At 39.3% G+C, this 26,993-nt stretch overlaps 1 protein-coding gene across 6 annotated transcripts in view; it reads left to right on the top strand.

The window, feature by feature from the left end:
- The window catches only part of LINS1 (lines homolog 1), a 29,857-nt gene extending 4,004 nt beyond the window's left edge, over positions 1–25,853 (top strand). For 2 of the 6 annotated variants that reach the window (XM_040257031.1, XM_040257032.1), the window contains exons 2-7: positions 18,747–19,247; positions 19,346–19,435; positions 20,266–20,407; positions 21,071–21,664; positions 22,893–23,064; positions 24,862–25,853. In XM_040257031.1, the coding sequence (XP_040112965.1) occupies positions 18,849–19,247; positions 19,346–19,435; positions 20,266–20,407; positions 21,071–21,664; positions 22,893–23,064; positions 24,862–25,747 (2,283 nt within the window). In that variant the 5' untranslated portion in view covers positions 18,747–18,848 and the 3' untranslated portion in view covers positions 25,748–25,853. Of the gene's footprint in view, positions 1–12,981; positions 13,232–18,746; positions 19,248–19,345; positions 19,436–20,265; positions 20,408–21,070; positions 21,665–22,892; positions 23,065–24,321 lie in introns of those variants that run through there. The other 4 variants (XM_040257033.1, XM_040257030.1, XM_040257034.1 and 1 more) reach the window with 4 other exon arrangements.
- The last annotated feature ends 1,140 nt before the right edge of the window (positions 25,854–26,993 follow it).

The raw sequence follows: 26,993 nt of genomic DNA, 5'->3' as shown, positions 1-26,993 counted from the left end.
AGCAGTTCTGACGATGTTGTAATCAGAAACTCCCTTTAGGAAAAAGCCTTAAAGACTTGGCAGGGGTAGGAGAGTGAAAAAATGTATTATAAATTGAGAGCCATCATACATGATAGAGAAGGCACTGAAATAGCGTGGATCAGTGTTAATAGTCACATTGGTAGCCCTAAAGACTTCTTTCTCTTGTTCTGTGTAAGGCTTTTCAGAAAATACAAATTCTTGAAAGAACATTCTTACTAAACATTTGCTTAAGTTAGAAAAAAATAGAAGTTTTATACTACTAAGAGCCAGGCTGCAAATTATACAGGATAAGTTTTTTAAAACTTCTGTTTTTTTAAACCAAACCCACCCAGGAAGTGTAGTATCTAACTGTATATTCATTGGAATATGTGCAGGACTGCAAGCAGTTTCCAAAGGGATTTCAACAGGAGCGTGGAACAAGGGTACTCTACTTGGAGATTACTCTTCCTAAAAAAACTGCTTTGAAGGCTACTACATATTTTTGCATGTATAATTTCCAATGTTAAAAAATTTAATTTTTCTTTATCCGTAAAATACATAACTGAATTTTAACTAGAAACCAGTTATATTCAGACATATTAAGTGGTATGATACATTAGCTACTTCTGATCTTTCAATTCTCTCATGATTTCTTCCCGATTTATTATAAAAACAAATAACATCACAGAAAGTTTGAACAACAGCTTATAATACCTAAACTTCAATACAACTACCAACTTTATTTTTGCATACTCTTTTTTTGTCTTCAGACATTTCACACACTTTGTCGACAATACATGTGCCCTGGGGTATTCCATGGCAGTCAAGGGATTTGGACTATACATTCTCTGGTCGGAGAACTAAAATCCCATGACCCATATGGCATGGCCAAAAAAAAAAAAAACAACTTGTGTTACGAGTTTCTAGACTTTTATTGGTACATTTTGCCTAAATAATTGGTGCCTCCTTCTTGGAAACCCAGATTGCTACCTGACGTCTGCTAGCACTCTTGGGTTCTGGAATTGCATAGATGCTTTATGAATTATCTGGGCCAGTGATTTTCAGGTTTCTTAGCAATGGGACTCCAGTGTAAAACAAACAAACAAACAACAACAACAAAAAACCTCTGTTGACACTGGTATTTTACCAGTATGAATGTAGGTTGTAAGTTTTACAAGTTCAGTTTTACAAAGTTTACTGACTATAGAATCAGGCAGTTTTGAATTCCAAACAGAATAAAATAAATGAATAAATCTGTGAAGTTGTGGAGGACATGTTCAGTCTCACAGCATCGTCAGCCCCATGCATTTCAGTGTGTTGCTAAATGTTGCTTCAACCAAGACATGAAGGTCTGTGAGCTTCTTAACAGAAGTTGGTATCTGAGTTGTGTCCTAACTTTTCCTAGCTTTTCCTTTTCTCTGGTCATTTATTTTTCACTTGAAATCCTTTGTTCAGGTTGCAACAGTTTGCAAGACTACTGAGAGGTCATTATATCGCAACCAGGGAACATGGCATACCATGCATTCATAGAATGTTCTGCTAGATAATTCTAAATTGATTTATTGTGTTGATCTCAAATTTGATAATTCTTAAACTATAACTTTTCATTGATTTAGCAGTTTAGATTGCATAATACATTTAGCAAATTAAACTTGATTAGATTTCACCAGACATACTTTACTTTGCATTTAATTAGGTGATATCAAATTCACACAAATGGAAACACTAATTTTACAACAGATAAATGAAGTAATTCCAGATCAGCGTTTATGATGTTTTAGTTCATAAAACCCTGCTGTGCTTAGTTGCTCAGTTGTATTCAGCTCTTTGCAACCCTTTGATCCCGCTAGGCTAGGTTCCTCTGTCCATGGGGATTCTCCAGGCAAGAACACTGGAGTGAGTTGCCATGCCTTCCTCCAGGGGATCTTCCCAACTCAGGAATCGAACCAGGGTCTCCTGCATTGCAGGCAGATTCTTTACCAGCTGAGGTACTAGGGAAGCCCCCATAAAACCCTGACTCAGTCTTAATTGAGTTTCTACCCCGTATAGAAGAGTACTTGATCACTGGAAAAATGTTCAAGCCCCACTGCAGCAACTCTGACTTACTTGGTGCCCAGGGCTCAGGCATTTTTCCTAGTGCCCCAGTGAGTTCACTATGTGACTGAAGTCAAGAATCACTGCCCAGGAGACTGTGTCTCAGCCCTTAAATGAGGCGATGTTGATAATACAGAGAGAGAGCAGGTTATGCCGTGAATGACAGCAGATACTGTTTTTGTGACTACAGGGAAATTGAGACCTACATGTTGTTAATACGGCCACCAGACAGTCTGTCATCTGCCTTCCAGCATAACTTTGTTCAGCAGTACCTTGCAGGAAAGGGGGAAGGGGCTGGATATAGAAATTCCTCTTTAAAGACTTTGACCTTACAGTCCCAACAAAAAAATGCTGAAAGGAAGGAAGCTAACTACTGGCTCTTGAGCTTCCTTATAGCCCTGATCATACTTTTTTTCCCCTTCAGGGTAGTTTTAATTCGCCCTTTATTGTGACTCAACGCGTGCAGCTCCAGCACATTGAGCACACTGTTAGGTAACACAGTAAAGACTGAATGAGCTCAGAACTCAAGCCCTACTATGGATAGTACTGCTATGTATAACATTTATTTTTTGACGTGAAAGTTTTATTGTGTTTTAAAATTCAGAAGTTAAAAGTTACACAGCAGTTGAAAGGTTTTTTTGAGATTAAAACAGTACTAAAATGAACTTTGTAGCTGATTTTAGGATTATTTCAGACATAAATATTACTAATGAACACCAAATGAATGAAGTTAGTAGAACTCTGAGAACTTGACTGAAACAATATTCAGCTATCAAAACATTCAATAAATATTTAATGCTTACTGTGTACCTGGCATTGTGCTAGGAGCTCGGGAAGAAGTGATGAACTAGACTCCTCTTTAAAGCAGGAGTCTTAGAAATCATTGCACAGATCATTTAAAGAACAATTATGACATATTCTGTAAGAGGACAGTAATTCTAGAAGACTGAGTCTAGGTATCTCAGGAGGACCTAACGTTGCTGGACAAAGTTACTATATTTGAAGCTGAGCTGTGCTTAGTCACTTAGTTGTGTCCGACTCTTTGTGACCCCATGGACTGTAGTCCATCAGGCTCCTCTGTCCATGGGATTCTCCAGGCAAGAATACTGGAGTGGGTTGCCATGCCCTTCTCCAGGGGATCTTCCCAATCCAGGGATCGAACTCAGGTCTCCTGCACTGCAGGCAGATTCTTTACCATCTGAACCACCAGGGAAGCCTAAGAATACTGGAGTGGGTAGCGGGAATCTTCCCGACCCAGGAATCAAACTGGGTCTCCTGCATTGCAGGTTGATTCTTTACCAGCTGAGCTAGTAGGGAAGCCCATATTAGTTTCAGATGAGCAATATAATGATTCAATATTTGTATATACTGTAAAATGATCATCCCAATAAGTCTAGTTAGTATGCGTGTCCTCACATAGGTTTTTTGTGTGTGTGATGAGAACTTTTAAGATTAATCCCTTAGCAGTGGGAACAATGTACAATACAGCATTGTTAACTACAGTCACTGTACTGTACAGTACATCCCATGAATGTATAGTCACTGTACTCTACAGTCACCTGTTTTGCCCACACGCCACCCCCTGTTACTGGCAAACACCAGTCTGTTCTCTGTATCTATAAATTTGTTGTTGTTTTCGTATGTGTGTATGCTCAGTCTTTTTCGACTCTTTGCAGCCCTATGGACTGTAGCCTGTCTGGCTCCTCTGTCTATGGAATTTTCCAGACAAGAATACTAGAGTGGGTTGCCATTTCCTACTCCAGGGGATTCCCAGCTCAGGGATGCAACCCACTTTTCTTGATCTCCTGCACTGGCAAGAGGATTCTTTACCACTAGCACCACTGGGAAGCTTTATTTATTTATTTTTTAAGATTCCACATGTCAAAGAGATCATATGGTATTTCTCTTTATCTGACATTTCATTTAGCATACTACCCTCAAGGTCCATCACAAGTGACAAGATTTCATCTTTTTTTTTTTTTTTAATGACTGAACAATAGTATCTGTATCTATAGAAAAGTCACATTTTCTTTATCCATCTTTTTAATAGACACTCGGGTTGCTTCCATGTCTTGGCTATTGTGAATAATGTTGCATTGAACATAGGGGAGTATATATCTTTTCAAGTTAGTGTTTTTATTTCCGTTGGATAAATAGCCAGAAGTGAAACTGCTGTTTCCTGTAATAGTTCTAGTTTTAAGTTTTTTGAGGCCCTCTATACTGGTTTCTATAGAGACTGCACTCACTTATATTCCTACCAGTAATACACAGGGTTCCGTTTTCGCCACATCCTCACCGAGACTTGTTATTTCTTGTCTTTTTGATAAACACCCCATCTAATGCGGTAATGCCTCATTGTGGTTTTGACTTGCATTTCCTTGATGACTACTGATGCTAAGCATCTTTTAGTATTACCAGCTGGCCATCTGTATGTCTTTGGAAAAATGTCTGTTCAGATCCTCTGCCCATTTTTTCATCAGCTTTTTGTTTTTTGACTTGGGAGGATTCTTTGCTATAGAATTTATGTGAATTTATTGTATGTTTTGGATATCAACCTCTCATCAGATATGTGGCTTTCAAATATTTTCTCCCATTTTGTGGGTTATCTTTGCATTTTACTACTTGATTCCTTTGCTGTGTGGTTTATAGAAACTAAGTGTGTATTGATGGATGAATGGATAAAGAAAATAACAAAAACACCAAGCTCTTGGATGCAGAAAACAGATTGGTGTTTGTTAGAGATTGGAGCAGTGCGTGGAGGTGGAGGGCAAATGAGTGAAGGGGATCTGAGGTTACAAATGTCAGTTATAAAATAAATAAGACGTGGAGCTGTCATGTACAGCAGAGGTCCCCAGCGCCTGGGCCAGGAGCCGTTACTGTCATCGGTCCGTGGTCTGCTAGGAACCAGGCTGCACTGCAGGAGATGAGCAGGGAGGCTTCCTCTGTCTTCCATCTGTGTTTGCAGCCACTCCTCATTTCTCGTCTTGCCACTCATCTTCACCTCCTGTTAGATCACCTGCGGCTTTAGAGTCTCAAAGAGCAAACCTACTGTGAATTGCGCATGCAAAGGATCTAGGTTGCACACTGCTTATGAGTCTCAAGCCTGACAATCTGAGGTGGAGCTGAGGTGGTGATGCCTCCAACTGGGGAGGGGCTGCAAATACAGATTATTATTAGCAGAAAGGTTTGACTGCACAGAGCCATAATAAATGAACTGCTTGCAGACTCATCAAAACCCAGCAGTGAGTGGCAAGTGACAGTTAAGCTACATCTGGTGGTAGGCTTTCTAGTGATACGTGAGCTGATGTACTTCAACTGTACAGCTGTATCTGGTGGCAGGATTTAAGTTGGAATCTGATACTTATTTTAGTCTGTGCATGGCCTGCCCGTTGTTTTATTTACCACTTCTGTCTGTGCCCTCTTTCCTACTCTACACACTTGTCTTAGTCACAGTTTTGGTAAGCCCACAAGCTAACCCTAGCCAACATGAGTGAAAAACATCACTGGATAGTTTCTTTGAAAAGAGGGCAACGTTCAATGATGAGACAGCAGAAAACTCTTAAGACTGTCAGCAAAAAGAAAGCTGCATATGAAAGAAATACTGAGTTCCACTTAAATTATGGGTTCATTGCATCAGGTGCTTCATATTCTCCAAGCTCACTTTGTATCATATGTGGAGACACTGGCTATCCAACAAAGCCATGAAACTTTTGAAAATGTTTTGCCACTTGGAGACCAGGCACTCTGCATTAAAAGACAAGTCTTTGGAGTTTTCCAAAAGAAAAAAGACATGAATACGAAAAGCAGAAGCAGTTATTGAAGGCCACCACTTCATCAAATGTGTCTGCAGTGAGAGCATCATTCTTAGTGGCTGACAGCATCTATAAAGCTAAGTAAGAAGCCCTTTCCTGTTGGTGAAGAGCTGATCCTGCCCGCCACTTAAGGACATTGTCCTGAACTTTTAGGAGAGGCTTCAGTTCAGAAGGTGACACGTGTTCCTCTTCTGACTAACACCATAACTAGATGGACTGATGAAACAGCAGCAGATCCTGAGGCACAATTATTAGGATTAATGAGTCGCTGTGGCATGTAATCCATGTTGACAAGTCTACCAGTGTTGACAACAAGGCAACAAAGCTTGTCTTCATGCAATATTTTCAGGAGGGTGTGCATAACAATATTATGTGCATTTTTGTTGCCAGCCAACACCACAGCTACAGAACTATTCCAGTCACTAAATGACTACTGATCGGGGAAACTGAATTGGTCATTTTGTGTTAGTATGTGCCTGGATGGAGCGGCTGCCGTGACTGAACGACTGTTTAGCTTCACTAATCAGGTCAAAGAGGTCGCCTCTGACTGTGAGCCTTCACACGGTATCATCCATAGAGAAACGCTGGCTAGCTGAAAAATGCCACCTGAGCTTAACAATGTTTTATAGGATGTGATGAAAATTGTTAACCACATTAAAGTACATGCCCTTAACTCACGTCTGTTCACATAGCTGTGTGAGGAGATGGACGCAGAGCTTATATGTCTTCTCTTATACACAGATAGTTTTCTAAAGGTAGGTCACTGGCCAGAGTTTTGAGTTACAAGGGCTGCTCCAGAGATTTCTTTTAGAAAAACAGTCACCACTGGCAACACATTTCAGTGACACAAAATGGGTTGCAAACCTTGCTTACTTGTGTGACATATTCAACCTGCTCAGTGAACTCAATCTATCACTATAGGGAAAAGGACCAGTGTGTTCAAGCTGGCAGAAAAAGTGGCTGTATTCAAAGCCAAACTGGAATTACGGGTTGATGAGTGAACATTGGGGATTTTGACATGTTTCAAACATTAGCAGAGATTTTGAAAGAGACTGAGTCAGGGTCTTTCTCCCAGCTGGTGCATGATCACCTGTGTCAACTTTGAAAAGAGTCAGCATTACTTCCCAACCACAAAAGACCTCTGAACTGGGAAGGAACAGATCCGTGGCCCATTTGTGAGTAAGCCAGGTGAATCTACTTTGTGCAAGTAGAGGATCAACTGCTTAAGATCACAAATTACAGTGGCCTTAAAAGTATGTTTGAGACAACTTCGGATCTCCATATGTTCTGGATTAAACTCAAGGCACAATATCCTGAGATTGCCACAGAAGCACTAAAAAGCCTGCTTCCATTTCCAGCATCCTCTCTTTGTGAAGCGGGGCTTTCTGCAATGACAGCAACCACGACGAGATTATGGAGTAGACAGACATAAGCAGGACACTTCGGGCATCACTGTCTCCCATCACCCCCAGATGGGACTCTCTAGTTGCAAGAAACCAAGCTCAGGGCTCCCACTGATTCTGCATTATGGTGGGTTGTGTAATTATTTCATTATATATCATGTAATAATAAAAGAAATAAAGTGCACAGTAAATGAGCTTGAATTCTTCCAAAACCATTCCCCCACAGCCCCTGCTGCTGCTGCTAAGTCACTTCAGTCGGGTCCGACTCTGTGACCCCATAGACGGTAGCCCAGCAGGCTCCCCCGTCCTGGGATTCTCCAGGCAAGAACACTGGAGTGGGTTGCCATTTCCTTCTTCAGTGCATGAAAGTGAAAAGTGAAAGTGAAGTCGCTCAGTTGTGTCCGACCCTCAGCGACCCCATGGACTGCAGCCTACCAGGCTCCTCCGCCCATGGGATTTCCCAGGCAAGAGTACTGGAGTGGGGTGCCATTGCCTTCTCCACCACAGCCCCTAGTCTGTGGAAAAATTGTCTTCCATGAAACCAGTCCCTGGTGCCAAAACGGTTGGGGACTGCTGATGTATACCTTGGTTAATAGTACTATTGCCTTTGAAAGTTGCTAAGAGAGCATATCTTAAAAGTTCTCACCGCACAAAAAACTTTTTTGAAATTTTGGTGATGGATGTTAACTGGATATATCATGGTGGTCATTTTGCAATATATAGATGAGAGTGTCATGTTGTATACCTGAAACTAATATAATGTATTAATATATATCAATTATACCTTGATTAAAAAAGAATCTGGTAAACAGTGACTTCTATTTGTGCCTTTCTTAACTTGCCACCCCCTTAAAAATGGGAGAGGAGCATTGTTTTTTCTCCCATCATGTTCACTCTCTTTTAGCCATTTTACACCATAAATAGAAGTGCAAAGGATGTGACAGAAAGGAGTTGGGGGACAGGGCCTGGCGTCCATCCCGCCCTGCGTTGTCTTGTTTCCGGCTGGGGCGCAGGAAACACTGACAGATGTGCACTGGGGATCACTGTGGAGACAGTCACACCTCACTTAACCCCTCCAGTGCCGTCATGTCCTTGAACGTGGAAGGGGAATGAGGCTTAGTTAGTAGCTGTGGTAACCCTGATGTGGTAGAAACGTGACTGTAGACCTCAGATTCCAGGCTCTTACCAGGATAGCACTTAGGGAGAAAAACACTTTTAAGTATTGCCTTAATCATATATTTTAAGTCTGTATAAGTTAATTATCAGGCTTTTTCTTTATGCTAAGAAAAAGAAAAAAATCACCCAACCTGTATCAGTTCTGCCAACAAGAATTTAATAGGAGGTCAATTTACAAACATGAGACAAGGTCTGAGTGTTCTTAGTGTTTTAGCAGTAACCTGGAAACTTGTTAGAAATAAAAATTGGGGGCCCCCATCCCAGAACTACTATATCTGAAACTCCCAGGCATTCATCTGCTCTTACGTGCCTTGCAAGTGATTCTGAGGCAGCTAAAACTTGTTTAAGGAAATGAGCAAAGGATGGCGTTCCCTGGGGCCTGGTAACTGTCAGTAGTGCTCTCGGCCTGGAGGTAGGTAGAAGGAACAGTTCCTGAACCTGGAAAGAACAGCCTGTCCCCACCCACCCCCACCACAGGTCTCCTTCTGCAGCATGTATGGGCGCGGAGAAAGGGGAAGGGTAGAACCAGTGGGGCGAAGGGAAGGTGCCTAGCCCAGGACACAGTGTGGGAACATACCCTTCCTCCTCCTGCCTCTAGGGTAGGGAGGTGCTCTTGAAATTGGAGTTGACCAGCGGTGGTGGCCCTGGCGGTGGACATGGGTGATGGGAACCTCTGTCCTTTCATTTTCTGGGCCTTCTTAGTCCTTCACCACCTTTTCAAACCTTGGCACTGCCACCCAGAGTCTCCTCCCCCTCCCAACTTTCTGTAGCATCTAACCAGACCCAGACCCATTTTACTTTTTTGGACAAAGTAAATGCTGTATTAGTTGGGTGGGGAGGGACTGGAATCTCAGAAGCAGCCTTTGTTTAGAGTGCCTCAGCTTCTACCTTAAGAATCATAGTATCCTTGTAAATGGAGAGAGAGAGAAAGTACCTCTCAGCCTTCAGTCAGATTTTAACCTACTGTTATGTTAGGCATATTGTTGCTCCATATTGAGAGATTCCAGTCACTTAGGCAACTATTAGCTTCTCATAGAAAAGTTTATTTTACTTTATATATTGATCATGAAAGTATTTTCCTGTATTCTGAATTTAATGTAGAGGTTATATATAAAAACTTTCTAAAAGAAGTGGTCATCTTTTTTTATTACAAGACAAGGTGTAAATTACTAACAGCTTCTTTTTTGATAATTTTAAAATTAAGTTGTGGAAGAATGTTGTATAGTAAATAGACTGCACTTAAAGGTGCTATTAGGAATTTTTTAAGAAAATATTTTAAAATAACCATCCTCAGTTTTCAATCCAGAAATATTTAAGATCAGAGTACGAATGTGTTTACACGCATGCGTGCTAAGTTGCTTCAGTTCTGTCTGACTCTTCGCGATCAAACCCGTGTCTCCTACATCTCTTGCACTGTTGTTGTTCAGTCTGTCAGTCGTGTCCGACTCTTTGGGAACCCATGGACTGCAGCACGCCGGGCTTCCCTGTCTACCATCAGCTCCCAGAGCTTGCTCAGACTAACATCCATCGAGTTGGTGATGCCATCCAACCATCTGGTCCTCTGTTGTCCCCGTCTCCTCCCGCCTTCAATCTTTCTTAGCATCAGCATCAGGGTCTTTTCTAATGAGTCAGTTCTTCGCATCAGATGGCCACAGTATTGGAGCTTCAGCTTGAGCATCAGTCTTAACAATGAATATTCAGGATTGATTTCCTTTAGGATTGACTGCTTTGATCTCCTTTAAGTCCAAGGTACTCTCAAGAATGTTCTCCAACACCACAGTTCAAAAGCATCAATTCTTCAAAGCTCAGCCTTCTTTATGGTCCAACTCTTATATCCATTTATGACTACTGGAAAAACCATAGCTTTGACTGTATAGACCTTTGTTAGCAAAATAATGTCTCTGCTTTTTAATATTCTGTCCAAGTTTGTCATAGCTTTTCTTCCAAGGAGCAAGCATCTTTTAATTTTGTGTGGCTTCAGTCACCATCTGCAGTGATTTTGGAGCCCAAGAAAATAAAACCTCACCGTTTCCCTTGTTTCCCCATCTATTTACCATGAAGTGATGGAATCAGATGCCATGATCTTAGTTTTTTGAATGTTGAGTTTTAAGCCAGCTTTTTCACTCTCTTTCACTTTCATCAAGAGGCTCTTTAGTTCTTTGCTTTCTGCTGTAGGGGTGGTGTCATCTGCATATCTGAGGTTATTGATATCTCTCCCAGCAATCTGATTGCAGCTTGTGTTTCATCCAGCCCAGCATTTCTCATGATGCACTCTGCATATAAGTTAAATAAGCAAGGTGACAATATACAGCCTTGATATACTCTTTTCCCAACTTTGAACCAATCTATTGTTCCATGTTCAGTTCTAACTATTGCTTCTTGACCTGCATAGAGATATCTCAGAAGGCAGATAAGGTGGTCTGGTATTCCCATCTCTTTAAGAATTTCCCACAGTTTGTTGTGATCCACACAAAGGCTTTAGCATAGTCAATGAAGCAGATGTTTTTCTGGAATTCTCTTGCTTTTTCTGTGACCCAGTGGATGTTGGCAATTTGATCTCCGGTTCCTCTCCTTTTTCTAAAACCAGCTTGAACATCTGGAAGTTCTCCATTCACATACTGTTGAAGCCTAGGTTGAAGAATTTGAGCATTACTTTACTAGCATGTGAAATGAGTGCAATTGTGCAGTAGTTTGAACATTCTTTGTCATTACCTTTCTCTGGGATTGGAATGAAAACTGACCTTTTCCAGTCCTGTGGCCACTGTTGAGTTTTCCAAATTTGCTGACATATTGAGTGCAGCACTTTCACAGCATCATCTTTTAGGATTTGAAATAGCTCAGCTGGAATTCCATCACCTCCACTATTTTTGTTTATAGTTTTGCTTCCTAAGGCCCACTTAACTTCGGACTCCAGCATGTCTGGCTCTAGGTGAGTGATCAGAGATCAGACCATTGTGTAGGCAGGTTCTTCACCACTAGTGCCACCTGAAAAGCCCAAAGTGTTAGTTGCTCAGTCTTGTCTGACTCTTTGCAACCCACGGACTAGAACACACCAGTCTCCTCTGTCCATGGAACTCTCCAGACAAGAATACTGGAGTGGGCAGCCATTCCCTTCTCCCGGGAATCTTCCCAGGGATCAGAACCAGGTCTCCTGCATTGCAGGCAGATTCTTTACTATCTGAGCCACTAGGGAAGCCCTAATATGTTTATGTTTATATCTTAGTATTGATATTAATTAATTCCTTGATATTAATGAAGTCCTATGCATATTGTTGCTAAGGATCAGAAGGCTGATGTCTATAGCAAGTTATTTTTTTTTTTATTTAGCTTTAATCTGAGCTCATTGTAAATTCACTTGAAGTTGTAAGAAATAATAAAGAGAGATCTTGTGTACCCTCCAAGGGTAGTGTCTTGCAAAACTGGTGCCGTACCCCAACCAGGATTGATGCTGCTACCACCAGTGTACTGCTCCTGCTTGGACTCTCCTTTTACCTGTATTCATTTGTGTGTATATTTAGTTCAGTGCAGTTTTGTTACATACATAGATTAGCATGTTCCCTGTCAGCTCTGTTGTCAGAGGGCCTTTATAACCCTGCTCACCAAGTGGAAACGACCCTCCCTGACCTCTGGCAGCCACTGATCTCTCCAGTGCTCTAGTTCTGGGTGTTTCAAGGTTGAACCCTACAGTATGCAGCCTTTTGACATGGGCTTTTTCCTCTCGGCATGATCCCCTTAAGCGTCATCCAAATCATTGCTTGTGTCTGTAGTTCTTTCCTTCTTATTACTGAGCAGTATGGATATACCATAGTTATTTATTCATCATCATTCATAGTTAACTGTTCATCCATTGAAGGGCATCTGGATTGTCTCTGGTTTTATGCTGTGAATAAACCTACTGTGAACTTTCACATACAGGTATTTGTGTGAATATGGGTCTTTATTTTCCTGGAATAAGTGCCCAAGTGTAAATTACTGGATCATATGATAGTTGCATACTTAGTTTTTGTTTTGTTTGAAAGACTGTGTATTTTTTAGAACAGTAAGGTTTACAGCACGATTGGGAGAAAGGTACAGGGGTTTCCCATATATCTTCTGCCTGCACACATATATAGTCTTGCTCATTATCAGCATCCCTCATTATCATATATATATCTATCATGTATCATTATCATGTATCATCATCATTATAGTCTCCCTCATTATCAGCGTCCCCAGATGAGATACCAGAGTGGTACCTGGGTTACAGTTGATAAACCCACATTGACGCATCATAATCACCCAAATCCATAGTTCACATTAGGGTTTCTATTCAGCGTTGTGCCTCCTGTGGGTTTAGACAAATGCGTAGTCACATGTATCCGTCATTGTAGTATCAGTCAGAGTAGTTTCACTGCCCTTAAAGCCCTGTGCTCCACGTATTCATTCCTTCCTTCATCCCTTGACTTCTGGCAACTGATCTTTTCACTGTCTCCATAGTCTTGCCTTTTCCAGGGTGTCATGTGATTGGAGCTTCCCTTGTGGCTCAGCTGGTAAAGAATCTGCTTGCAATGCAGGAGACCTGGGTTGGATCCCTCAGTTGGGAATATCCCCTGGAGGAGGGTGTGGCAACTCACTCTAGTGTTTTTGTCTGGAGAATCCATGAGGAGCCTGGTGGGCTACAATCCACTGGTCACAAAGAGCTGGACACAACTGAGCAGCTAAGCACACACATGTAATTGGAATCATACACCCATGTAGCCTTTTCAGGTTGGTTTCTCTCACATAGTCATATGCTTTTTAAGTTTCCTCCATGTTTTTTCATGGCTTGATAACTCCTTTTAGCATGAATAATATTCCATTGAGTGGATATACCACAGTTACAGATATTCATTTACCTAGTTAGGGATATGTTGATTGCTTTCAACTTTTGGTGATTATGCCTGTCTGTGTAGGGTTTTGTCTGGGCATCAGTTTCAGCTCCTCTGGGTAAACACCAAGGAGCACAATTGCTGGAATGACGTATTCTAAGAGTATGTTTAGTTTTTTAAGAAACTGCCAAACTGTCTTCCAGTGACTGTACCATTCTACATTCCTAGTACAATGTAGAATGGTTTACTTTCTCTGTGTGCTAGCCAGAATTTGGTCACTAATTTATTTTAGTCATATTGATAGTGGTATTTACTGTGGTTTTAATTTACATTTCCCTAACGGCTACTGTGGTTGAACATCTTTTTGTGTAATGTTGAGTTTTGAGAGTTCTTTATATATTCTAGATACTAATGCATTGTTGGATATGTAGTTAGCAAATATTTTCTCTCAGTCTGTGCTTATCTTTTTCACTTTAAGTAGGGTCTTTCACAGGAGAAGGCAATGGCGACCCACTCCAGTACTCTTGCCTGGAAAATCCCATGGACGGAGTAGCCTGGTAGGCTGGCTGCAGTCCATGTAGGCTGCAGTCCTTGGGGTCGTGAAAAGTCGGACATGACTGAGCGACTTCACTTTCATACATTGGAGAAGGAAATGGCAACCCACTCCAGTGTTCTTGCCTGGAGACTCTCAGGGATGGAGGAGCCTGGTAGGCTGCTGTCCATGGGGTCACATAGAGTTGGACACGACTGAAGTGACTTAGCAGGGTCTTTCACAGAGCAAAAGTTTTTAATTTTGTTGAGGTCCAATTTATCACTTTTTACTTTGGGAGCCAAGTCTAAGAGCTCTTTGACTAGCTTTGGATCCCAAAGGTTTTCTTTTTTTTTTCTAAAAGGTTAATTTTAAGTATTAAGCCCATGATCCATCTTGAGTTAATTGTTATGAGTGGTTGAAATTATTCTAAATGAAGTTAAATCACTGTCTTCGTCACATATTTGTACTGCCTTTAAACTGTTCATGAGCTGATGTCAAAGTATGATCAGTAGATAGGCTTTTCACCCTGGGTTTGATGTAGGTACTAAAAGTTTTGTAAAAGTCAATCAAATGGGAGTCCTAATTAATGTTTCAACCTTTGGTTGCTATTTTTTGAAAAAAGTAATTGTAGTTTACACTGGGAAGTGCAACATGTAGAAGTTTTACAGTATTTTACAGTATTACTGGAGTACATACAGAAACCATTAAAGATTAGGTTGTGGGAGTCACTCCTTTTACTTAGGAAGTTTATTAGAGAGCTTCTATTCAACCATTATCCTGAGGCTTTTGGAGCATCAGAGGAAATTTGAGAAGGGGTACTGGCTCTGAAATTAGACTTTCTGGGTTCAAATACTGATTCTGCCACTTAACTGGCTCCATAATTTGATCTCTTTGTGCCTTAGTTTCCTTATTGTAAAACAGGTGTAGTACTTAAGTCTCCACCTCTAACAGCTGTTGTGAAGCTATCACTCACTTGAAACAGTTTCTGATACATAGTGGACACTCAATAAACTTTAGCAACCATTATCCCTAAATCATTGATTTTTTGTGAGGATGGGTGGGGACCATCATTTTTATTTGAAAATTGTGGGGACTGTTTTTTTTATGTTAAGACTAACATAGTACTAATTAAGATTTGACTGCAAAATTCAAATAGTTTATAGTCCTTAAACAATACAAGAAAGACTTTAAGCAAATTTTGTGCTTGTAATGGGCATGCCCTTAGCCCCCTAATGTGGGAGTTCACGCTCCTCTGCCACGAGGTGTTTTCTGGAAAAAAAAAAAACCTCCAAAAAACACCACTCATTCACTTGTCCTAATTAGGTCCCTCCCAACATTTGTGTCCTTTCAAGGCTATAGATCTCTTGTCATTTATCCATGATAACTGGATCCACAGCCTGTCAGCATTCTGAGCGTCTTTTCTCAGACACTTTGCTTTATTGGAATCTCTTAAGAGCCTAGTATTTGAGGGGTATGCCTTTCTCCAGACCAGTATGGCAATGCAGCTTGAGATGTCCCCATCTTGTAACAACCATTCCAGAAAAAAAGTGTGGTTGTTTAATCCCCTAGCTTGTTTTTTCGAGATTTGTCCTTCCTTGCTGTTAGTGGTATAATTGCTTGAAAACAGCTGCAATTCTCAATTCTCAATGGGCTGCCATAGACATTTGTTTCAATGAAATTTTGTTTGGCCAGTATTAATATCTTAAAAGACACCAAAATTAGGAAAGGTTTATGATAGAGTAGAAGCCGCCTAGCACCTATTACCTTCATTCATTCGTTATCTGCCTGCCATTTGTGACCCCTAGTTTATGCTTTTGTGATTTCTTCTGTCTGTAAAGCATATTTTGACTCTGTGTATCAAGTTTATAATTTTTCAATCAGGTTTCTCATAACCACTCTTATCAAGATCCTAGGTCCCACTGTGATAGAAAACAGCCAGTTCTCTCCACCCCTAACCCCTCGAAGTGTTTGTTTGTTTACCTAAATTTATTGGCATTCGCATTTTGGTTTTTTGTGTTGAAATGATTGAACTATTTGCAATGGCCCTTTTTATAGGTTGAAATAGCAGTTGTATTCTCACTTGTGGTAAAATTTAAGAACTTAAGATGTATAGAAATATTACACAGGATAGTTTATATATAAAAATCTCAATAGTTTTGTTGGGAAGAAATGTTGTAACTACACTAAAAAGTGAAATAAGCACAATGGAATTCATCTTTGAAGGAGAATGTGAAAACTGATTTCTGCTGTGTGACAGACAAAATATACCAGACAATTAATGAGATGATTTTATTCAAGCTGATGCAACAGGGAGAATGTTTATTAATGGGGAGCCTCTCAAAGAAGGAGAAAATATGGAGTTTATAAAACTGGGAGGTCAGTAAGGAAAGGTGGAGGTGGGTCCTGTCACCGGTGGTCAGCCCTTCCTTAGAACACAGAAGGCATAGTGCTTCTTAACCATGACTGCTTTCTGGAAGCAGTAAGCTCAGGTCAGTTTTAACACTGCCGGACGGAACACGGTTACTGCTATTACCATAGTTATGTTTATGAACTGTGTGAGATACGCACCATAGAAGTTTGATTTATAACTTTAAAATCTATAGGATTCTTAATATTTCTGCACTAAAGGACTAGAACAGGGCAGCTTTGCCTTATAAGGGTGACCAGGAGTTGGAAGTCCTTTGAAACAAAGCAAGGGGAAGAACCCACTGCAGAGGGAGGGTGGAAGACCAGGGGCAAGCCAGCGGACCGTAGTCAAAGTGGGACCCAATAAAGGTGACGGCGCTCCCTCCAAGACCGCTTCTGGTGAGCAGGGAAGGGGTGAAAGATGGGCATTTGTCAGTGGGCCAGGCTAAAGGAGAGAGTTCCATGGATTTTGTTAAAGGATGCATTTTAAAAGGACAAAATCATGACCCATATAAAATGAATGTGGAATGAATTTATTTAACTAATTAAAGAACTAGCCAAATGTCACAGCCATTTTAAAAGTTGATGAACTGTGAATTTATGTAGAGAAGGAGTATTGAAATGAGTTTACAGATGGAAGCAAAACGGGGTTTTCCCACTACAGGGAGGGTTGCCCTTTCACCAGACAGTTATGGGCATGTCCATAAACAAGAATTATTTGCATTGCTATTAGTTACCTACAATTTACCAAGGTGTAAAATAGTGTAAAGAACATGCCTGCCAATGCAGGAGACACTGATTGGATCCCCAAGTTGGCAAGAGACCCTGGAAAAGGAAATGGCAACCCACTCCAATATTCTTGCCCGGGAGATCCCATGGACAGAGGAGCCTGGTGGGCTGCAGTCCATGGGGTCACAGAAGAGTCTGACATGACTTAGCGACTAAGCAACAACAACAAAACAGCTCAAAGGCAGTAACAAGACCAAGCCCCATCGGATCAAGTAATTCCCAGAGGCCCCATTATTCCATTGAAAGGCTATTCAGTAATCTCTCTTGGTCACACCATGGTCTTTAGTTTTTCCTAGCCACGCCTGCTCTGTAGTAACTACATGCTTTCTCTAATAGTCATCTGTCAGTTGTTTACCCATTTTTCTCCTTAAAAGCCATGTCTCATTTTTTCCTTTCTTTCTGGTCTCCATCAGGTCAAAGGAGCCTGAGATATCCAGAATATATAAATTTATAACCAACTACAAATAGAAATTAGTTTCCTCATGTTTGGATTGCTTTTGCTTAATATCCTGTCTTTTTCTTGGGATGGCATTTAAATTTTTTTAACTTAATGTTACAAAAATTAATATTGAGAGTCCCTTGGACAGCAAGGCGATCAGACCAGTTAATCCTAAAGGAAATCAACCCTGAATATTCATAGGAAGAACTGATGCTGAAGCTCCAGTACTTTGGCTACCTGATGAGAAGAGCCAACTCATTGGAAAAGACCCTGATGCTGGGAAAAATTGAGGGCAGGAGGAAAATGGGTGACTGAGAATGAGATGGTTGGATGGCATCATTGATTCAATGAACATGAGTTTAAGCAAACTCTGAGAGATGGTGAAGGACAGGGAAGCTGGCAATCTGTGGTCCCAAAGAGTCAGACATGACTTAGAGACTGAACAACAACGTTATTAATTTTAAGTTGGGAGTTAATCAACATAACGATAATAATTTGGCCACATAGCATTCTAACATTAGGTTTTCATCTGTAAGTTGAAGATGAAAGTTAATGAATTTGTGTTATGGGCCAAGTGGTTCTCAACCTAGACAATTTTGCCCCACCCCCAACCCCCGGGGCCTGCTACTGACATCTAATCAGTAGAGGCCAGAAATGCTGCTAAACTTCCTACAATGCATAAGACAGCCCACCAAAGCAAAATTAGCCAGTTCTTACTGTTAATCATGCCAATGTTGAGAAACCCTAATAGCCCATTGAAGGTTAGAGGAAAGCTGAAGTTTTTGCTATGATAAAACTAAAAATAATTTTATGGTCTTAAATCTATATGAAAAACATACATTTTGTTTTTATACATTAAAAATAATGTTACTACCAATTTTCCTTATTTTAAAATTACGCAGTCAGTATTACCTTTAACTTGAGAGACTAAATAAATAGAAAGAGATGCTTTTCCATTAGAAGGAGAGGGTGAGATGACTTGAGAGAGAGGCATTGAAACACCTACATTAACATATGTAAAATAGACACCTAGCAGGAAGTTGCTAGGTAACACAGCCTAGAGGGGTGGCTGGGGTAGGAGGTTCAACAGGGAGGGGGATACTTGTATACTTAATGGCTGATTCACACTGCTGTACAGCAGAACCCAACACAACCTTGTAAAGCAATTATCCTCCAATTAAAGAAACAGGTGCCTTTCCTTTGTAATGTATAACACTTGCACCTTTAAAATTACTTTTCCTATTTTAGGTTTTACCGAAGAAACATCTTAGAGATTCCTCGCATTTCCAAGGTTAACATTTATAATTTGGAGTTGTTGACTTTCTTATAAGAAAGATTTTGGCCATCAAAATGAAAACTTTATTTGAAGTTTTAGAACAATTATACAAGAAGGTACTTCTCGGAGCCACACTTGAAAATGACAGCCATGATTACGTCTTTTATCTCTACCCAGCATTTTCAGATCAAGATTGCTCTACAACCACCTCCTCAGACTGCTCAAACATCCTTGATGTTCAGGGCAAGCAGGAGCCATCTTCCGTTAGTTTGCCTACCTTTTCTGTAGCACCTGTGTGTTTGCAGAGACATTCTCAGATGAGCAGTACCCGAGAAATAATGCTCCTTCAGCTAACAGTGATCAAAGTGATGATAACCCGAATATTGTCTGTGGAAACTGAATTCCATGCAAAGGAGAAATACAGAGATATAATTAAAATTCTTTTAAAATCATCTGACATTGAATCTCAATTGGTAAGCCCATTTACTTTTTTTTTTTAAGATCTGTGTTTTTAAAATAAAAGTTTTAGAACAGTCAGCAACAGTAGGTAAATGTATTTATTTTCCTGTAGACCTGTATGTTCCAAAACTCGGAAAAATTGTTATCTCACATGGCTGCAAAGTGCCTTGCACTAATTCTGTATTTCCAACTGAAGGAAAAGGTAAGATAAGTAATCAAATTATGTTACTATTACTTTTATATTTTCTTTAAAATTGATCTCTGGCATTCAGTTTTTTATCAATAAAATATTTGCTCATGTAATGTGTAAATCCACAAACATGTAAGAATAGAATAGTATGTTGGTGACTTATTTCAAGGATTAGAGTCTTAAATACATTATAAGTCATTACAGATAAGATTCTCAACTCAAAAGATAGACTGCAAGTCACAGAGTCGATAACTGTTCAGATTCTCAAAGGAGTAGGTGGGCCTCCTTCCTCCCTTCCAAAAACAAGGCTTAGGAGCCCCTGCTTGAGACTAAGACCATTTTCATAGGTTTAATATAAATTCTAAGAATGGTCCTCAGCATAATGAAAAAATATGAACAAATTAATCATTTTTCTCTTATCTCTGAAGTAGTTAATAAATATATCTAAACATTTCCTGACTTCTTTTAGCTGTAATTGCTTGTTCCTTTCTTAAAACAGCATTCTTTCCTGAATACAAAAAGGTGGTATGTACAATAGAAAATTTGGAAAAAGGGAAAATGTATAAAGACCAAAATAAAAATTTCATATCATTCCAGCCACCAGAGATAATAACCACTGCATATTTCATGTTCCTTCTTGGTTTTTTATTTCTATGGTGTATTAAATTTCTTGACTTAAGGAATACTGGGATATTTATCTCCTTGTTTTAGCAAATATTATACTTTTTTTTTGGAACGAAGTAAACAATGTTGTGTAGAATTGTGTATAATAGATAATTTGTAATTGCAAAGAAAATGTTGTATTACAACTTACTACTTAAAAATTTTTTTCTCACTTATAGATAACATTAAGTAGTTCCTGGATTTCTTTTTGCCAAAAAAATATTTCTGAATATTCTGAAAGTAATAAAGTAGTATACTGCCTCTGGATACTTACCTTTGTAATTAAAGAAATCTTTAAAGATACATCTTCACAAAAAACAGGTATGAACTGTGTTCCCCAGTAAACAATTGTCATTGTCTTGTTCCCAGGGAGCATTATATTTTTGTGAATAAAACTTATTTTACAACCTCTGATTGTTTTGAAGTATGAAAAACTAAAAAACCATGCCCCATAGTCTTTGATTGAGGGTACCTTTTTAAAAGAAAAAATGTAAAACTTCACTATTACTGGATTTCCCTGGTGGCTCAGACAATAAAGCGTCTGCCTACAATGTGGGAGACCTGGGTTCAATCCCTGGGTCAGGAAGATCTCCTGGAGAAAGAAATGGCAACCCACTCCAGTATTCTCACCTGGAAAATCCCATGGACTGAGGAACCTGGTAAGCTATAGTCCATGGGGTCGCAAAGAGTCAGAAAAGACTGAGCGACTTCACTTTATTTTCACTATTATTAAAAATTGAAATTAAAGCTTTTCATTTTTATATGTCCTTTGCATAGTCTGATGTTACTGCTATTTGTAAAATTGATATTAGCCATGATTATTAGCTGTTAGCATGTTTATCTTCATTTGTTTGTGTTAGAGGTAAATAATCCAATCCATTTTTTCATCTTACCAAATGATGATAATTTTAAAAATTGTAAAATTGTGTTTTAAGAAAACTTTGTGTTTCCTGTTGCTTATAATTACTATTTTTATAATTGCAGAAATTCTAAAACAGTTCCTGACTCCTTTTGACACTCTTCTTGAAGTCTTTTACAATTCCTTATTTTCTCAGCATTTTAAAAACCACCAAGATGCTTCTAATAAACTAATAAACAGTTTGATATGTTTCCTGGAATTGCTTGAACTTCTTATAGCGTCTAGAATCTACCTGAAGTTACATTTCACTTGCCAGAGGATTTTATTTTTGAAACCTTCTTGTGTGTTTGATGTTATTACTTGGCCTATTCAGGCTTTTGTCAAAAGGAAGTTGATCATCTTCATCAAAAAGTGCCTTCTGTGCAAAGTGGGTGAAGACCTTTGTCGGGGATCTGTCCCTGTCTTCGTGCCACCAGATAATCCTTTGGATGTGGACCTGTTGGCTTTGGCCAGTGCTGTTCTGCAAGCTGTGGATTTGGGCTTGTTGAGGACGTTGTCTGTCTGTGGAAAACATTCCTGCTTTGGAGGTGGTGAAGTCCTAGCTGGATATGAGCATGCCCCTGGTCCAGATCATGTGATTCTTAGAGCACTGAGCTTACTTATCATAAGATCCTTAGAAATCAAGTTTCAAAATTGTGCTTCAGCAAATGAAATGAAAGGTAACTTTCTGAATGCCTTTTGTACGTAAAGTAATGGGTAATTATTTACTGAAGTAAAATTCATAATTATCAAAGCTCAGAATTGTAATTTCACTAACTTAAGTTATATCTTATTCTAGTTATAATTTATTGTTTGCTTCCAATAAAGATAAAAATTGTCTTTTAAAAAGTTTCATTTTTGTGTGCTAAACTGAATTTGCATAGCATAGTTAATAACTGTAGTTAAAAGAAACAGATTATTGAGTCTCTTCAAAGTAAGCAATGTTAGTCAATTCATGTTCAGATATTTGTGGTATATTATTCATATTTTACTTCACAAAATTGGTATATCTACTAATACAGAGTTTTGATAATTAGGAGTTGAAGTAAACTAATATAGGGTGTAATCTCTTGCCTGGAAAATCCCATGGGTGGCAGAGCCTGGTAGGCTGCAGTCCATGGGGTCGCTAAGAGTCGGACACTGACTGTGCGACTTCACTTTCACTTTTCACTTTCATGCATTGGAGAAGGAAATGGCAGCCCACTCCAGTACTCTTGCCTGGAGAATCCCAGGGATGGGGGAGCCTAGTTGGCTTCCATCTATGGGATTGCACAGAGTTGGACACTGAAGCGACTTAGCAGCAGCAGCAGCAGCAGCAGCAGGGTGTAATCCTGTGCAGTTGTCATTTACAACACTAGATGGCATTGGTTACATAAATCAAGAGTTTTAAATTGCAGTTAAAACGCCTCAAAACCTTTTTGACTTTTGTGCTTAATAGTAGTACTTTCTTTTAATGCTTTAAAAAAACTTTAAACAAAAACTTTTTCTGCTAGTATTTTGAAGGCAAATTATTTTTGTTTGGTTGTATTGTTGCCTCTAGTACAAACACTGTGGCATCCAGTGAAGCAATTTCTGTTGTCTACTATTTATCCATTTATATGTTTTTAGCAAGAATTCATGTAGCTTTTATTTCTCAGAGATACTAGCTATTTGACACTGTGGCAAATAGATGATCTGGCTGAACATTTTAACTATATCCTACCAAGTTGGTCTTTTTCTTTTTTCTCTGAAGCTCAGTTTCCTAATATACAGAGTAGAGATGATCCCTAACTTAAACTTTTGAATGTGTGAATTATGATAATGCATTTTAAAGTACTCCAGATGTTATAAATGTATGTGAATAGGTAAGTTATTAATAAATGCATTCATAAAATATTGTTTTCTCTTTAAATTTTTCAGTTTTTGAAGTTAATTACCAGAGGTTCATGTCTGAGTTACTGACCTTCTTAAAGCCTCACCTTCAGCCCTCTCTGCAATCACACAATCTCTGTGAGTGGTTGTCTAGGGTCTTCATAGAACAAGATGATGACATGCTGGAGGCTGCCAAAGCATTGCTGGGCATCTACCTGAAGTTGACCAGGTTTGTATATTTTAAAGTAATTATACTAACTAACATGGCCAGGAAAGCAGAAAACATTTTTAATAATGTATTGGACATACAATTTACTTTCCATCATTAGGGGAAAAAAATCCCTAACAATTTTGTGGTTTCCTTATAAGTTCCAATTCCTTTAACACTGCCCTACATGAAAACAGATTACATTTGAGTTCTCGTTGTGAAAACTTGAATGGCTAAGCAGATCTAGGAATTAGAACTAAACTGAGATTAGACAATATGGATTCTGGCTGAGTCTCCATCTTTGCTTTACCTGTGTGATCAAGAGTAAGTTAATATCATTGTCTAAGTCACAATTTAATTGATGTTTGAAACTCTTTTCACCCTTAAGACTAACTTGTCTGTATTGAACTTCTGTAAGGTGATTTTTGCCTTTGTAAAGCTGAATTCAAACTTGTAAGTAATCAAAGGAACTTATAAATTTTCATTTTAATATACAGTTGAATTGGTACTGATATCATCTTGAGGCAGATATCTGAAATTGATTATGAAGTTATGTTACTGATGACATTTTATACTGATCCTATTTCTGTTTATTAAAAGATCTGTACTTGGGTCATATCTTATGGCAGATATCTGTAATTGGTTATGAAGTTAATAACTGATGACCTTTTACAGTATTTCTGCTTCTGCTTTATTAAAACCGTAAAGTATTTGCTTTATTTCCATTTCTTTCTTGGCTTCAGAGAAAGGGATTTCTTACTAATGGTTGTCGGTGTAGTGTTGTGCTGCCAGTTCTTACTTGTATTATGACACTTCTGGCAATGACTGCTTTCAGACTATAAGTGTTTGGGGCCAATTTTTAAAAGGTTCTAATCAAGAACACAGAATGCATGCATGTGATTTGAATTAGGCTCAGAAACGGTCAAATACAAATTCAGTCTGAATACACATGCCTTGAAGAATATAGTCATATTCAAAGCTGACTTCTTACGCCTCAGGAAAAGAGGAAGCTTCTGAGTTAAATTCATTTTGCACGTGAATTTTTAATTTTCTTGAATTTCGTGTGATCACAGAGGCCTGTGCTCATGTCATATGTATTTTTTTAATGTAACTGAATTGGTTAAGATGGTTGTAAATGATAAAAATCAATATAAACTAGTCTAAGCCAGAAAAGGAATTTACTTCCTGGGAATTCCGAGGAATCAAGTTGGCATCAGGTGTAACTGTTCATGACTTAAATCATGTCACTGATTATTTCCCTTTGTTTCTGTCTCATAGCTTTGAATTCATTCTCAGGCAGGGCCACCAGCAGTGCCAGACTGACAGCAACCTTACAGTTAAGATCTTTAATAGTGCCAGCAGAAATCCCAGAGGAGGTCTGATTAGCCCGCATGAGTCACAGATTCATGTTGGAACCATGGTGGCTAGGACCATGGGGACTCTGATTAGTTAGCCTGGGTCACGTGCCCACCCCTCTTGAGACAAGTGTGGAAGGAAAGGAAGGAGGTTAATTCCCACCTTACCGTGTGGAATTAGTTACCTGTAGGAATAAGAGACTCTGATGTCAATAGGCAGGAAGATGGAGGACATTTGTTGGACGGATACAAACTAGAACTACCAAAGTCAAAGGATATTATTTATTTTATTGGATCAGGTTTGTATAGAGTTTGTAGAGAAAGAGATTGTTTTGAATTTTTTTCTTTTAAAAATAATGCATAGATTAAAAAATAATCTGGCAGAATTTATGGTATGTGAATTATATCTGTCAAAATTTATATTTATAAAGAGTCATTAATCTGGAGTGTCTGTTATTTTCAGAGAATGTGAAGCTACTGAAAGCTTGACCCAAGAAAAAGAAATGTGGAGCCATCACACACATGAAAATGGCTATAATCCACACTGTATTTTTTTATTTTTATTAAAAAATATAGGATTTGATTCTACCGTTCTTCTTGATTTTTTGATTTCATCAGAAACCTGTTTTCTTGAATATTTTGTTAGATACTTAAAATTATTGCAAAAAGACTGGGATAATTTTTTCACCATTTGCAACTATTTTGATGTAACTGAATCTAAAGATAACATACATATTTGTTGTTGTGTCTCCTCACTTGTCCAAGATAGAAACAGCAACTCAACAGAAGCTGGTCCTTTGGTTGTTCTTGGTAGTCACACAAAGGCTCGTTCTTGGGTCTCCTGGACTTCTGCTGCTGCTTCTGAACCACTGAACCGTGGTGTAACATTGGAGAAGGCCCACACCAAGCTCCAGGCTAATTGTCTTTCTACCCCAGGAGCTTCTCAAAGTCTGGTAGATTATGACAGCTCTGATGATTCTGAAGAAGGATCCACAAGCCTGTGTTTAGTAAACAGTAGACTAACATCTCCACACCAAGGAGCAATGAAGAAATCTCAGGACACATTTGGAGCAAGTGGGGATAAAAAAGAACTTAGCCCAGAGTCTCAGTCAAGGCCTCTGGTTACTGAAGAATCTAATACCCTGTTCTCTGTTTATTGTGATGTAGCCCCAAATAACACTGCTTCTGAAGTGGGAATATCTTACAGAACAGTAAAGTGCTTTGAAGAGCTACAAGGTGCTATTTACCGTTTGCAGAAGAAAAGTCTATTCCCATATAATCCAACAGCACTTTTAAAGTTGTTAAAACATATTGAGACAATATATAATAAAAGTATGACCCCTTCGTAAAACACTGACATTTTATTTCCAGGAACTATTTTTCCTTAATATAATTGTGCCTTAATGAGATAACAGTATCAAAAATAATAAATAAACCTCAAAAGAGTTCTCTAAACCATGCTTTTCTTTTGCCTTTTGGGAGCAGCCTAGTGACTGAAAAAGATACATCAAGTAACAAGTCACTTGATACAGTTGTACAGCATTTGAAATCTATGGTAGTTCAAACTTTCTCAAATTTGGGATAGTTATTGTATTAATTTCTTATTGATACTGTAACAAACTCTGACAAACTTGGTGGCTTAAAAGAACAGAGATTTATTCTTTCTCAGTTCTGGAGGCTAGAAGTTCAAAATCAAGGTGTCTGCAGGACTGCACTCCTCTTAAGGCTCCAGGGGAGCAGCTTTCCCTGCCTCTTTGTGTCCTCTGGCCATTGCTGTCGATCCTGGATATTCCTTGATGTGTAGCCACGTCACTTCAGTCTCCTCTGTTATCACATGACGTTTTCCCTCTGTGTCTGCTGGTGCTGCTGCTGCTGCTAAGTCACTTCAGTCGTCCGACTCTGTACAACCCCTAGACGGCAGCCCACCAGACTCCCCTGTCCCTGGGATTCTCCAGGCAAGAACACTGGAGTGGGTTGCCATTTCCTTCTCCATCCCTGTGTGTCTATCTGTATCCAATTTCCCTCTTTTTAAGTATACAGTCAGTGGATTAGGGCCCAGTCTCATGCAGTATGACCTCTTGTTGTCTGTTGTTTAGTCCCTAAGTCATATCCCATTGTTTGTGACCCCGTGGACTGTAGCCCTCCAGGCTCCTCTGTCTGTGGGGGTTCTCCAGGCAAGAATCTGGAGTGGGTTGCCATTTCCTCCTCCAGGGGATCTTCCCAACCCAGGGGTCAAAACTTAGCCTTCTGCATTGCCAGGTGGAGTGTTCATCACTGAGCCACCAGGGAAGCCCCAGTATGAGCTCATCTTAGCTTAATTATATCAGCAGGGACCCTGTCTGCAAATAAGGTTGCATTCACAGGTCTGGGTAGCCCTGAATTTTGGGAGGGATACTGTAAGCCAGTACCCTTATTATTTCCCTTTGAGGTGTTTACATGTAATGTGATGTGTAAAAAACTTACATCTTAGTGGTTTTTTAAAGAGAAGTGATTAGCTTCATGTGTATGTATATATGTGATCTATGAGAACACAAGTATATTCTTAAGATTTTTTAAAGATACTTTAAAAAATTTTTTTCCTGTTTAAAATTGTTG

Source organism: Oryx dammah, unplaced genomic scaffold (assembly GCF_014754425.2).
Source record: "Oryx dammah isolate SB20612 unplaced genomic scaffold, SCBI_Odam_1.1 HiC_scaffold_16, whole genome shotgun sequence".
Taxonomy (NCBI): domain Eukaryota; kingdom Metazoa; phylum Chordata; class Mammalia; order Artiodactyla; family Bovidae; genus Oryx; species Oryx dammah.
This window is presented reverse-complemented; position numbering and strand designations above follow the sequence as displayed.